General features: G+C 42.9%; 1 protein-coding gene across 23 annotated transcripts in view; it reads right to left on the reverse strand.

Annotated features, from left to right (window-relative positions):
• Window positions 1-15,154, reverse strand: part of NRXN3 (neurexin 3) — a 1,624,030-nt gene that overhangs the window by 1,411,060 nt on the left and 197,816 nt on the right. For 5 of the 23 annotated variants that reach the window (XM_033850765.2, XM_033850767.2, XM_033850766.2 and 2 more), the window contains exon 6: window positions 13,203-13,222. The exons of the other annotated variants lie outside the window; for them this stretch is intronic. In XM_033850765.2, the coding sequence (XP_033706656.1) occupies window positions 13,203-13,222 (20 nt within the window). The remainder of the gene's footprint in view (window positions 1-13,202; window positions 13,223-15,154) is intronic. 23 annotated transcript variants of the gene reach the window in all.

A 15,154-nucleotide genomic window follows, 5' to 3' on the forward strand; every position in this document is an offset into this window, starting at 1 on the left:
GATTTATTTTCATATAGACTACAAACTGGTGACATAATTAATATCATTTAGTTTAAATTGTGTTGCTTTTGTGTTGTTATCTGTAATGTATAAAGTTCTTTTGGTTTTGGGACTTCCCTCGTAGTCCAGTGGTTAAGAATCCAGCTTGCAATGCAGGGGATGCCAGTTCGATTCCTGGTCAGGGAACTAAGATCCCACATGCTGTGGGGCAACTAAGCCCTCATGACAACTAGAGAGCCCAAGTGCTGCAACTACAGAGCCCACGTGCTCTGGAGCCCACACGCCACAACTAGAGAGAAGCCCGTGCACTGCAATGAAAACTCCCATGCACTGCAACGAAAAATCCCGTGTGCTGCAACTAACACCCACACAGCCAAAAAATAAATAAATATTTAAGAAATAAAGCTCTTTTGCTTTTATACCAGTAATAGATCATGAAACGTTAGAAATGTATAACAAATTTAATTTTTATGAATATTCAAGTAACATTATTGTAAAAATAATTTAACATGAGTTGGAGGTGGGGTGCGCCAACATTTTTTTACCTTTAAGAAAGATCTATTCACCATTCATGTTTGAGACATGAATGCTGAACATGTCATCACAGTATTATTTAGGGAAAAAGGACCCTGGAAATTGTTCAGATGCCTAAAGATTGGTCAACATTAAATAAATTATGGGACTCACGTGTGATGTATGTATGTAAATCTTTTCATTTGATTTTTCTTTTAAATCAATTCTTAGAAGCAGAGTCGAGGTATGCATTTTTGTGTCTCTTCCTGCCCAAAACTTACTCAACATGAACAACTGTATTAAGTTGTTTAATCCTCGTGTCCACACTGTAAAGCTGATATCATTGCCCCTAAGTAATGAGTGAAGAAATGGATGATGAGAAAGGTTAAGTGATTTGCCCAAGCACATACCCCTCGACACTGGCATAGCTGGGATTCTGACTCCATGTCTGTCTGATTCCAAAGACTGCACCTTTACGTTATGGGTCAAGTCCACCTCCCTCTTTAAAAACTTCTCCATAGCTCTCTATTGCCTTCAAATTAAATTCTAATTCCTCAGCAAAGCATCCAAGGTCCTCCACAAGCCATTAAACCACTTTGTCAGCCTGGGTCCTTTCTGCATCTTTCAATCCACACTACATTTCATAATCTTCAGGCAGCTTGCCTCTCTCACCATTCACTTCTGTGCCTTCATGCCCAGAAATGCTCTCTTCTGCCTATAGAAATCCCCCTGGGTCTTCATGGCACAGCTCAAATGCTACCTGTGGAGTCTTTTCTGATGCTCAGACCCCATCAAAACCCTACAGACTTTGGGGCACTGATTTTGCTCCATCAGACACTGTGATGACTTGTTTAAACGTGTCTCCCCCACCAGATTGAGAATCTGCTCCTTTTTATTTTTGTGAAGATAATAGGGTGGGGTTTTTATAGTATAAAGACAACAGTTGCTCATTGTAGAAAACTCAGACAATATCAGAAAGTAGGTTTAAGGAAAGAAACTTTAAATCACTGTCACTTGGTGATAGCTCCTTCCCATATCTATAATCTTCTTAAAAATCTTACAGTAGAGATAATGTGATAGATCCAGTTTTACATCCTGTTTCTCTTATTTTTCATTAAATTAAAACATGACCATTTTATCATGTCACTTAATGCTTCTCAAAAATTAGATTTTTAATGGCTTTTACTGTGATTCCATCACACGTGAGTTCCATAATTTATTTAATGTTGACCAACCTTTAGGCATCTAAACAATTTCCAGGGTACTTTTTTCCCTAAATAATACTATGATGACATCCTTGTATGTAAATGTTTTCATTTGATTTTTCTTTTAAATCAATTCTTAGAAGCAGAGTCGAGGTATGCATTTTGTGTCTCTTCCTGCCCAAAACTTACTCAACTGTCTTCCACACAATACTATAAACACTTGCACATACTTTTCACATAGGCCCATGCCTCACACAAAGAAGCCCTCAAGTAATATCTGTTGAATGAATAAACAAATAAATAAATGAAAAAATGAATAGTAGGCACTCAATCCAAACAAACCTTTTAGAATCAACAGTAAGGGGGACTTCTTAGCAGTGGTTAAGAATCCACCTTCCAATGCAGGGGATGGGGGCTCGACCCCTGGTCAAGGAACCAAATCCCACATGCATGCTGCAACTAAGAGTTCACATGCCACAACTAAGGAGCCCTCAAGTCTCAACTAACGAGCACACGTGCCACAACTAAGGAGCCTGTGAGCCGCAACTAAGGAGCCCACCTGCCCACTTAAGACCTGGCACAACCTAAATAAATAAAATAAATTTTAAAAATTAAAAAAAATAATCAACAGTAAGGCATGGAAAACCTAATTTTATTTAGAGGATAGATATGAATGTTACTGTACCTTAATAATGGATAAGTAATAGTAGGAGTGACAGAAGGAGTGATGAATGGAAGGCAGCATTTAGGGATGTAGCTCTAAATCCTTCATGGCAAGGAGTCAAAAGATACTGCCTACATTTCATAAATCAAGAAAGTATGTTAGAATCCTGGTGGTAGAACAGAACATTTTAAAGTTTTACCACTAGAGACTGGGCTTCAGGGGGGATAATTTTAATTTGGATTGCTTCTGTAAACATTTTAATATTTTTACAATATATACAAATTGCTTTTATAAATTTTTCTTTTCTTTTTTATCTTTTCTCATATAATTTTAATTTTAAAAGTATTAAGGACAAAAACATAATTAACCTTTTGCCTTTGAGACAGAAAGATTAAATCAGACTGTCTAGTTTAAGTCTTCAGAGGATCTCTTCAGTAGATATGGATCAATGAACTCTGAATTCTCTTTCCCACGTGATTCTAAGATTACAAGACACCCCTAATTTCCCCTTTCAGTCTTCCCATCACCTTTGCCCCCACCCCCATCACAAGCTGTACTTCATCAAAAATTCTCCTTTTCAAATTGAAAAAATAATAAAATAAATAAACACATAAATAAATAGGCATCATACATGGGTTATTTTTCCACCTGAGTTCCTTCTTTCCCTTCTCTGGCATTGTTCCTTGTTATCAGGAGAGTAGAGGGAGGAGGAAGGGGGAGCAAGATTAGGGAGCGAGAGATTCAGGAAGCTAAGAGAGGCAGAGGAGATGTCTCTCCGAAGAAAAGGGAAGTCTGTGCGATCCAGGGGAGTGTCCATCTTACTTGTCCAGTAGGTCAAAGGTTACGTGAGGCTTTAAACTGTTTCATGTTCAAGAATCACCCATAGTTCTCTGAATGCACCCCCTGATTATGTTCACAGCCTGCAAAGCTCTTAAAGGAAATGCTCCCTTTCTACCACTCTGGCGCATCATATTATTGGGGGTCGGGGGAGGGAGCGGAAAGCAGGCCAAGAAAGACACATTATTTGAGGCTTATTTTACTCAGCAAAGAGGCTGAAGCAGGGGATTGGTGGCCCCGAGAAGGGACAGGGGAGCTCAAGGAACAAGAGTTTCAGAAAAAAGTGTTTTGCAAATTTTAAGGTCTGTTCAGGCACCAGAGCAGCTTCTGGAGAGTTCTCTGAAGAATGCGAGTTGGACTTCGTTATAAAGCAGAAACTAACACACCATTGTAAAGCAATTATACTCTGATAAAGATGTTAAAAAAAAAGAATGGGAGTTGGAAAAAAAATTTTTTTGAGAGAACATGGGAAAATATTTGCTACATGTGAAAAGGTAGGATCACTGTTTCCCAACAGAAAATAAAATAATAAATAAATAAATAAATAGGCATCATAAAAAATGAGAAATAACAGTAATAGTCAATCTCTATAGCTAAAGGTCAAGGAATATTCTGTAAAGGGGCAATACTGAACATCTCTATTTTGCATAATGATTTATACAAACTTGGCTGGGGGAGGCAAATGTCCTTTGGTCCTAAGCAAACAGTTGCTGAGTACCTGCTGTATCTAGAAGAACCTCCCTAGTGGTCACAGTGATTATCAGGAAGCAAGAGAATCCTGTGACCCCTGTTGGTCTGTCTCCCATTTCCATGAGACAGAAACGAGGCACCTCTCTGCTGTGTTGCCCCTAAAGGGTATCTGTGCCTTGAATATCATTAATATTGGGCACATTGAACACACACTGTGTCCACGATCATGGAAGAAAGGAAGAAAGGAAAGAAAAAATTACTTTATTGAGGACCTGCCACGTGGCAGACGTGATAATAATCATTATATGTGTATGTTTGTTGTTGCTTAAAGAAATAGGACAGAGAATTCCAGCAGAAGCCCATAGTCCTTCCATTTTTAGACCATCCTTCACACAGGAGGGTAAGGTGGGCCACAGGAACACTTCTTCAAGGCCTCAGAAAAATGGCTTGTAGGTCTGAGGCACCAGACCAACTACATTTCTGCTGCTGAGGTGAAGAGCATCATTATATTATTCTTAAATTCCTATAAAACTACGTAGACAGACTGATACCAAGGATAGTAAAGCGCCCCTGGGATGAAGACGGTATACGTTGACACTTCAGTGAGACAGGTTTAAAAAAGTGAGTTTTTAAAAATGATGTTCCAAACCATCAGGAAGTGGGTACGGTGTGTAGGGAGGGAGAATAGCACACAGCCAACTTAGGGATAGAGCTCTAGGGGCAAGTAGGTGTTGTTCGAAGGGTGGAAGAAAAGTAAGGTGTTTGGTTTGTAGCCATATAAACCCTGAGGTCAAATGTACTCAAAGCCAAGACCTTTTTACACCCTACCCTTTATGCGATAAGATGACCTTGTCGCAAGAGGGGAATAAAAAGTCAGCCTCAGGCTTCCCTGGTGGCGCAGTGGTTGGGAGTCCGCCTGCCGATGCAGGGGACGCGGGTTCATGCCCCGGTCCGGGAGGATCCCGCGTGCCGCGGAGCGGCTGGGCCCGTGAGCCCTGGCCGCTGAGCCTGTGCGTCCGGAGCCTGTGCTCCGCAGCGGGAGAGGCCGCAGCGGTGAGAGGCCCGCGTACCGCAAAAAAAAAAAAAAAAAAAAAGTCAGCCTCTGACTACTCTGAAACAGAAGAAATGGGCAGGTATTAGACAGACAGACAGACAGACAGACAGATAGATAGATAGATAGATAGATAGATAGATAGAGAACTATACCAGTTCTATACCAGAACTATACCAGCAGTGGGGGAATTCATATATCCAACTTTATTCCCTTTCTCTCCAAACAAGCCCTCCAATCTGACCAGTGACCCCCATGACCCTCACCCAATCCAGGCTCATCCCAGCCTCTTTCTAGGTCACTGCTATATCTCCCAGAGACTTCTTTCATTCATTCGACTCATTTGTTGAATGAATTAATAAGTGAATGACGATCAGCGAGTTGAACAGACAAGGATTCAAATCAATGCCAAATTCTGGATCTAGGTTGGGACTCCCAATATGATTTGGAACAGAAGCAGTGTGTTGACTCCAGATGATTACCGAGAGGAGAAGGTCCATGACACATGACACATTCTGAGGCCGTGAGGCTTTATCCTGCGAAAAGCATCCTGCTTTTTAACCTGTGGGGAAAGCTTGCATCAGCTGCCAGCCATTCTCAGCCTCATTACTGCCACTGCTCAACCGATGTGCGTTCAAAGCAGCTCAAAATAAAGAACAGACATCCCTAGGACATGCTTTAAATTACAAGGTCATCGTTATTATAAAAACTTCCAATCCAAGGGGAGGAAAGCACCATACCCAATAAGAACGGTATTTAATTATAGTCATTTTATTTATTCATTTTGCCAAGATCATTACACGCAAAACGACGGAGGTAAAATAAAGGGGAAAAACGACAAAGCGCAAATCCTCCTCTTATTTTTTAATAAGTAAATAAATTAAGATGTCTGAGAACGGAAGCTGGAGAAAGACAGATGCTTTAATTAGCGCATCCTGATGTGCAGGCTGAGGCAGCAGAAGCACAGAAGGTCTTCTCTCATTGCAGTTTGTGCCAATTTATGGTATAATTACTACTCTTGTCTCATATGTTGAACTCTGAATTTTAAAAAGTGGACAAATCCCCCATCTGCTTTTCAGAGCAACCCCACGAACACAGAGTGCTGTGACATCTGGTGACAGCCACCCTGGGAGATCTGCCCTTCTGCCCTTCTGTATGTGCCTGGCCTCTACAAGAGAAACGAGTGAAGGTGGCTCTTTTGGAGACTGATAGTAACACACCCATCTGGAAGCTGTCCATAGATCACCGAGGCATCCGAAGGGGTCAGCAGGAATTCAGGGGAGGCTTAACAGAGCCCCAGGAAGCTGAGCCTCCTTCCTAGAAAGAGAAATGACCATGTGCTGAGCGCCACTCAACAGGCATTGCACTTGGGGCTTTATCTCATTTATCTCTCACGCAAGCCCGTGGGGAAAGTATTACTCTCCTCATTTTATTAGAAGGAAATTTAAAGATCACACAACTGTTAGGTGCAAAGCGGGAGTTGGGAACCAGCTCTCTCCAGCCCCAAAGTACTGCTCGTTCAACGGAAAAAAAACGGATCTCAGGTCAGGTCTCACTTCACACATGTACATATTTTATTTAGGAAGTGGCCTGGAAGTGTGCACTTCAATTATTCTGATTTGCTAATCGCATTTTTTGAGGTGAAAAGAACACTTAGGATTTGGGCCTCAGCAGTTGTCACAGCTCACAGTTATCCCTGACAGCTGGGAGAAACAAATTCGAAAGGCTTGAAGCCACCCTGCATTCTTAAAATAGGTCAATGTGTCATATCCCTATTTCTCTCTTTCCCACAGTTCTACAAATACCTCTTTCCCTCCTTAAATCAGGGCTCAGTTCTCTGACTAAACTGTTGGACGGCTAGATGCTGGAAATGGTCCCCCAGGGGAGAGGTAAACGCCCCATTACCAGAATTACCTGAACGCAAACTAGGTTAGAGTCTGAGAGGACATCCATGTGGAATGAGCTGCGTATTGACCATGGCAGCAGAATTATTCATCTGCAGCATCTTTTCAAAAGCCTCTCTGCACTAAAAGAAGAGAATAAAGGAACATCCACGTGGCCACCAGGACACTCAGAACAAAACCCCTATGTCTTGGAGTAGATTTGAGTTTGGCAACATGGCGCTGGAAAAAGTTCTACCTCTTTCAATACAGGTTTTATTTGATCATATTTCTAAACGATTCTGTCCTAATAACATATACTTCTCCAGTACCTTTTCATTGAGTGCTTAGCTTTGCAATGTTAATTAATAAAACATCTTACACAGCTGCACACACACATGCACACACACGAGACTTATGAGGGTTGTACCAGGAAAAACACTGATCAACACTAGAATGTTCTAAAACATTAGTGTCAGAATCCTGATTTGAACCTTGTGATTAGGACAATCCATGTGTTGGTTTGTGGACATTTAAAAATGTTTCTGTGAATATCTGTCTCTCGGTTAATGAATGTTTAGACATATGCCAGCAGGCCTGATTTCAGAGATGCTGATCTTCAATTACAGATGAATATAAAGAAATATCTGCGGAGGGAGGGAGGAGAGGAGTTCGAAAGAAAAGGAGGAGGCAGGCTGACTGGCTAGTCCACTGGTAAACTTCTGAATTATCTGCAGATGTCCACAGGATGCAAGAAGAAAAAAAATTCCCAGTATCACAGATCAACAGGCATATTCCTAGTACCTTAGCTACATATCTACTAATTAGTGACCCAAGAGGGACAGAATCTCAGATCCAGTCCACGGCCCTTTCATTACAATTGATTTGTGTGCCCAACCCTATTTTGACCCTTTGTGCACACGTCAGTGGCCCCAGCTACTGCCCAGAAAGTAGCTCCTTGAGTCAAAGGGTCCACAATCTCCTCAGTTATTCACAACCTCACCACACCTAAAACCCCTATCATCCAATAACCATGCGAAGGGGCACTGGGCCACCCGCCCCCCCAAGATGTCCCACACTGTACCACAAATCCTCCATTAGGCACTTACAGGAAGTAATCCTGCAGGGGCTAGGGAAGAAAGGCTGTCCTGTGGGATGACCTTGTCCGAAAGAGCAGAGGCCCTTCCACGGCCCTTCCATGGAACACAGGACAAGAGGGGGATGACATTTTTAGTGAGGCAAAAGCAAACTTTACATTCCACCAGCATCTTTCTTTTGAGCACCTCGTACAAATGAGAGCACTCATTTGCTCTGCCAATATCCCCATGAGATAGACAGCCAAGAACGCATTATCTTCTTCATTTTCAAGAAAGGATACCTGAGGCACAAAGAAGTTAGGCAACTTGTCCGAGGTCACATAGCTAATCAGCATCCCCTATCTTTTGATGCCCTGCTCAAAGTTCACACGCTTTTCCCATTATTCTCGTGATTTCTTTCATTTCAACAACAATAAGACATAACCAGGTCTCCAGCAGAAACTCCAGTACATTAGCCATGTACCTCTACATCTATCCACCGAATAAATGGAGAAGGTGAAGCATGGGTGAAGCACAGGATACAGGGGTCGGGGGAGGTTGCCTGTGCTGGGACTAGACCTCAAATTGGCTAAAGGGAAAGGGGCATCTTCCAAATAGCCAGGGAGCATCATTGGCCCAACTTCAAAGTTGGACGAAGCCTCAGGCTGCATGTCTTCTGACACAGGATCCCCTTCTCCAAGCACACATTCCCCTGTGCCATATTTCTTTGAGAGTTTTCTGTGTAGTCAGAGGGTTCCAACACAGCATTCTAGTGGAATCTGGGGACTCCCTTCATAGCCAATGGTGAGAAGGAGATGTTACAATGGGCATTCTTCTCATAATCCCTGTTTAGAAGAGAAGCCTCTCTAGATTAATAGCTTCAGCTCTCATGGATTAAAGATTAAGCTATGAATACAATGAGATATCACCTCACCCCTGGCAGAATGGCTATTATCAAAAAGAACACAAATAACAAATGTTGGAGAGAATTTGGAGAAAAGGGAACCCTCATAAACTGATGGTAGGAAGGTAAATTGGTGTAGCCACTATGGAAAACAGCATGGAGGTTTCTCAAAAAACTAAAAGTAGAGCTACCTACCATATGATCCAGCAATCCCACCCCTGGGTATATATCCAAAGAAAACAAAAATACTAAATTGAAAATATACATGCACCCAAACATTCATAGGAGCATTGTTTCCGATAGCCAAGATATGGAAGCAACCAAAGTGTCCATCAACAGATGAACGGATAAAGAAGATGTGGACTTGGAGAATATTATGCTAAGTGAAATAAGTCGGACAGAGAAAGACAAATATTGAATATCACTTATATGTCAAATCTAAAAAATAAACTAGTGAATATAACAACAACAAAAACAGATTCACAGAGAACAGACTAATTGTTACCAGTGGGGAGAAGGAAGGGGGGAGGGGCAAGACAGAGGTAGGGGATTAACAGGTACAAATTACTATGCATAAAATGAATAAGCTATAAGGATACATTGTACAGCACGGGGAATATAGCCAATATTTTATAATAACTATAAATGGAGTGTAACCTTTAAAAATTGTGAATAACTATGCTGTATACCTGAAACTTATATAATGTTATAAATCAACTGTACCTCAATTTTTTAAAATAATAGTAACATTCCCAGTAATAAGGAAAAGTATGACAACCAGAAAAAGAATTAAACTACAAACGCTGTCTGGCAGGATTAGGAACCTTCCTATTTGCCTCATAGGAAAATCTCAGACCACGAAATTGCGTCAAAACACATGTTCTCCTCCTCCCCCATGTAGAGAGAGGGACATACACACACAGATTCACAAAAGGAGAAAAATGAAACATAAGGAAAAAATATGAAGAATACAATTTTACACGGCTAGAGTAATTGAGGAAATAATCAGCACAGTAGAAACTGCTGGGAGTGTTGAGGCAGAAAACCACAATTGATTAGTGACGTCTGTTTGGGCGCAGATTTAGAGAGTGGTGGTACACACATCCCACATTTTCTGCATCTCTAAAGTCGTCTAAGCCCCTCATTTTATACCTGAGGGTCTTCCTTAGGAGACAATTCTCTATGAATATCTCGCTTTTCTGCATGGACTGGGCAAAGGGCTCTGTCAGTCTTTTCGAGGGTGTTTGCATAGTAAATCATCCTCAGAAGTTAAGATAGTGTCTCTCCGGGTCTGAAGACAGATTTGTTTCACCCATAAACAAAGATAGACAACATCTCCCTCCCCAGAGCCACTCCAGGAGAGTAAGGACTCTAACATTTCCAAGCAGACTGGCTTGCATTCCAGAGTACAGTTCTCTGGCTCCCTGGAGGGGAGAATGAGCAGGTCACCAGCAGCCCTAGATAAAATCAGTTTCCTAACTTGGGGGTCCTCTCCTTGATACACCCCCCCCCACCCAGCCCCTACCATCACCCTCTGGGGACTGAGACTCAGAGAACTGAGGCAAGAGGCTGCTCTGGTTGCTTTTGCCATAAGTAACCAATGTTCTTTGTCTCTAACCCAGATATTTATTTATATATATTTATATATGTGTGTGTGTGTGTGTGTACATATACATACTGAGAGTAATGTGTATATACACATACATACGTGTATATACATATATGCGCATATGTATTCATGTGTGTATATACTATACATGGATATATACAAATACATATATTTACCATATATGTGGATATAAGCTCACACACACACACACATATATATATATCTGTGGCAGACTAACTTCTTAGCTTGCAAATAGGCTACAGTCTCAGACTTTTCATAGCTTCTCACTTTAAATAATTCTCAGTTCAATGTTCTTTCCATTCACTGCAACGTGTTGCCAAACCCTATTCTGACCCATTTTGTGTACTTCAGTGCCACCTGCTCCTGACCAGAAAGCAGCTTCTTGAGTCAAAGGAGCCACAGTTCCCTCAGTTATTCACAACCTCACCACAGCCCATATCCCCATCACCCAGCAACAATGTGAGGAGGTTCAGGGCCTTTCTCCCCACCCACCCCCACCCCCCCAGCCCCCGATGACCCACACTGCACGGTCAATCCTCCATCAGGAACTTTCAGGAAGTAAGCCTGCGGGGGCTAGGGAGGAAAGGCCATCCTGTGGGATGACCTCATCAGAAACAGCAGAGGCCCTTGCGTGGGCTGAGATGAAGAGCAGAACAACAGGGTGACGACATTCAGTGCAGCAGCAGAAGGAAAAAAATGAATGAAAATGAGAGAGATGGTAAGAAAGGAAAAGTCAGCCAGAAAAAGAATGAGCTAGACATGGAGTACGTATAGAGAAGGAACATGCAGATAGAACAGTATGGGAGAGGGAGACAATTAGTCAGTAAGGTAGATTTTAAAAGTGTGAAGTCAAAAAGAGTGCTGTAAAAAATCCATCCCCAAATGCTTGAGTCATTAAAGCAGAAAACCCTTAACATACTTGCATTTTTATCAATGTCCCCATTTAACATACGAGAAAACCAAGGCACACAGAGCTAAGCAAACCTGTTAATACGCATTATTCAGCTGCTCCAATGAGCCTCAGGGAAGCAAGCCTGAGCAGCTCTCTGTGTCTTTCTCTAGGAGGTGTATTTTCTCTCCCAGTTCTTACAGAGATGCTGTCACCAGGATTGGAGGTTGGAGGTATCCTACAGTAAGAGAGGGAGGTTGTCACATGCAGAAAGACAACAGTGCTGTCTGACCCATGATGTTTACAAAGGACAGATGGTGCCAGATACATCCACAGCGCCACTGACAGGCCTCTGAGAAGAGGCGGCAGGGCCAGTGGTGGCCCTGCCGAACTCTGTGTGTGTGTTTGGACGTTCAGCAAGACATCTGATGCCCATCAGGAAATTGTACTTGCAAATTCATTCAAATTGACTAAGAGAAGACCAAGGCTTTCCTGAACTGAAACACAAAACCACAAGATGGGAGAAGAGGAATAATATTCGGAGCGAGAAGCCTGCAACTTGGAAGGTGTGAGGGGCCAGATGGGCCCCTGAGAAGCTAGTACAGCTCCGTGAGTTGGGTTTTGGGCAAAAGGAAGGAGAAGAGTCCCCCCGGAGAACGGGGGTGGCTGGCCACAGGGCTCTCAACAAATCAATGAACTCTCAAGGGCTTTCTCTGTAGAATGGGGACAGCAGTACTTTGTAGGGCTACTGCTTGGGAAAGAATAAAAACGTACAGAAGGCACTAGGTAAATATGAAGTGCTGTACAAATGGCAATAATAACGTCAAATTTTATTTAACATCTTCATTAAGGACTCAGAGTGGAGCAGGCAGGCTGTTAATGAAAACTGCAGAGTACTAAATTGGGCACTGCTGGCAACAGCGCAGCTCGGACAAGCAAACACCCAAGAAATACTACGCACCGCACTCTGAACAAACCTCCAGGACGGCGGGTTTGGTCCTTCCCTCAGCTATCAACCCACCTGGCTGAAGGGCCCTCCTACGAGGGCGGCTGGGGGAAGTCACACTGAACTTTCTCCAATCCCCAGCCCCCACGTTTATCCAGGTAAAATCGGATTAAAATGAACATCGGAAAGGATGCTAAACAACGGATGTGAAAGCTGTCCCAGTGTCCACCCAAGATGCAGACGTGTGGAAAGAGTGTCGGGAACGTCTCACTCCTAAGTCTTAGTGATGGTAGGTCACAGTTAGGGACGTGATACAGTCGCGTTACGTGGGGGTCTCTCTGGAAAGTTGACGATGCTCCTCTCGTGAGCTGGGCCTGCAGGCTTGGCTTCCAAGACACACATCCTATCTGGACTTCTGTCTTCAAAGAGAAAAAGTGCAAGCTTCTAAGCCCATACCTGGACGTGTGTGAGCACCAGGGCCAAGAGACCAAAAATCAGCCTTGAGGACTTCCCTGGCAGTCCAGTGGTTAAGACTCTGCGCTGCCAATGCAGGGGGCGCAGATTTGATCCCTGGCCGGGGGAACTAACATCCCACATGCCGTGTGGCGTGGGCAAAAGATTTAAAAAATAAAATAAAATAAAATTTGTCCACAAGTTTAAAAATAAAAAAGACCCAGTTCAAATATCTCTCTTAAAAAAAAAAATCAGCCTTGAGAGCCATGGTTATGTCCCCAAGACAACTCATATAAGCCTCTGGCAGAACCCAATCTCCTTGCCATGGCTCACAGGGCTCTTCATGACCCAGCCCTTGTTACCTTTCTAGCCTTACCTCTCACCACCCACAGACGCCTCCAGCCACGCTGAGCCATATCCAGCTCCTTGACTGTTAGGTACACACTGTTCCCTCTGCCAGAAACGTTCTTCCTTCTCCTCCTTGCTTGCCTAAATGGACTTACCTTTTGGGTCTCAGTTCTCCCACAACTGCACTGAGTACTCCTCTTCTATGCACCAAGAGCATCTTACACTTTTCTGATGATAGATCCTGACTTAATTATTTACGGACTGCCTTCTCTGAGCTCAGCACTGTGGAAAGGATATGTCATTCCTACCTCATAGGAGAAAGTGGTCCTCAAACCTGGCTACACATTAGAATCACCTGGGAAACTTTTTCAACCCATCATTACTGTTCCAATTGAATTGGTCTGGAGTGGGGCCCTGATAACGGGTATATTTAAAACAGTACTTCTCAACAATGGCCATCTCCGGAATTAAATAAAACACCGATGCCTTGCATTCCCACCCCAGTCCAAGTAGATCAAAATGTCTGGGAGCGAGGACTGGACCTAAGTTTTTTATTTATTACTTTTTTAAATTCCCTAGAGATTCTAGTATTTGGCCATGGTTGAGAGCCAACAAGCTAGAGGGAAAGAGTAGATATTAAATACTTACCCCATTGTTAAGATTGGCCTGTTTATTAACCTACATCCCTGCTAGTCTATGAACTCCTGAAAAGCAAAGGTCTTAACCTAAGATACTGTTTCCAGTACTTGGCATTGTGCCTGGCACACAGTAGGGAATTACTAAATATTTACTGAAAAAAGGAAGGACAAACTCTTAATTATCCTGGTTCAGTGGTGTATTAGTGTGCTAAGGCTGTATAGAAAGTACCACAAACTGGGTGGCACCTTCGTCTCACAGTTCTGGAAGCTAGAAGCCTAAGATCAAGGTGTTGTCAGGCTCCGTCCCTTCTGAGGGCCGTAAGGGAGAATCTGTTCTTTGCTCCTCTCCTAACATCTGGTGGTGTGCTGGTAATGGCTGGCATCCCTCGGCCAATAGGCACATCACTCTGATCTCTGCCCTCAGCTTCACGTGCCCTTCTCCCTGCATGCATGTCTGTCTCTATATCGAAACGTCCCCTTTTTATAAGGACAACAGTCATATCGGTTCAGAACCCAACCTAATGACCTCATCTTAACTTGATCATCTGCAAAGGCCATCTTGCCGAATCAGGTCACATTCACAGGTCCTGGGGGTTAGCACTTCAGCACCTTCTGGGAGGACACACCCAACCCATAGCAAGTGAGATGCTCATTCTTAAGCTTAAGGAAGAAGGAAAGAAAGGAGGACAAACTCTTAACTATCTTGGTTGAGTAGGATGCTTTCTTATCCTGGATCGCAGCTCCCTATTCTAACTTGTCTTCAATCAGAACTTCTTCCAGCACCTCTCTGCTAAGCAGAAAGGCACAAAGTAGGCTGGCCCTCGGAAAAATGTGAATTAGCAAAGATTGTCCGCCCTCTCACCTCCCAAGGCACCTTGCCTATATTCCAGTTCTGAATTGGATTAAGGAATCTAGCTGTCTGCTGCATCCAAACAGGAAGGAATAGACTTCTTTATAAGATGTTACGTGATCGAGTGTAACGTATTGCCCTCTTGGGGATATTGGATATTTAACTGAGTATTCATTTAAAAAAAAACAACACTAGCAATGCCCAAAAGACTAAATCCCTAAGGACAGAGATGTAGGCATTTTGTCAAGGGAGGTATGGAGAAATGGGGGGAGGGCAAAAGTGGACTCCTTGGTAGCACCCTCCCCATATGACCCACGCTCTTCACCTGAAACACATGGGGCGTTATAGGACTTGGCCAACTAAAGGTTTATTCTAGGTCACTCTAGAAAAGAGTGAGAAAAAACTCTGTAGAAAATATAACTTCCACTCCACATTCTATCCTGATGCCATCAATGGTTACTTCCCATATTCTGTGAAGTGGCTGTTTGGGTTTTTTTCCTAATGGAAACTCAGAGCTTGACCTATGTTCACCACACCAGTTGACTCTTTTCTTGATAGGTTTCCACCTATCAGCGAGGCT

Source organism: Tursiops truncatus, chromosome 2 (genome assembly GCF_011762595.2).
Source record: "Tursiops truncatus isolate mTurTru1 chromosome 2, mTurTru1.mat.Y, whole genome shotgun sequence".
NCBI lineage: Eukaryota > Metazoa > Chordata > Mammalia > Artiodactyla > Delphinidae > Tursiops > Tursiops truncatus.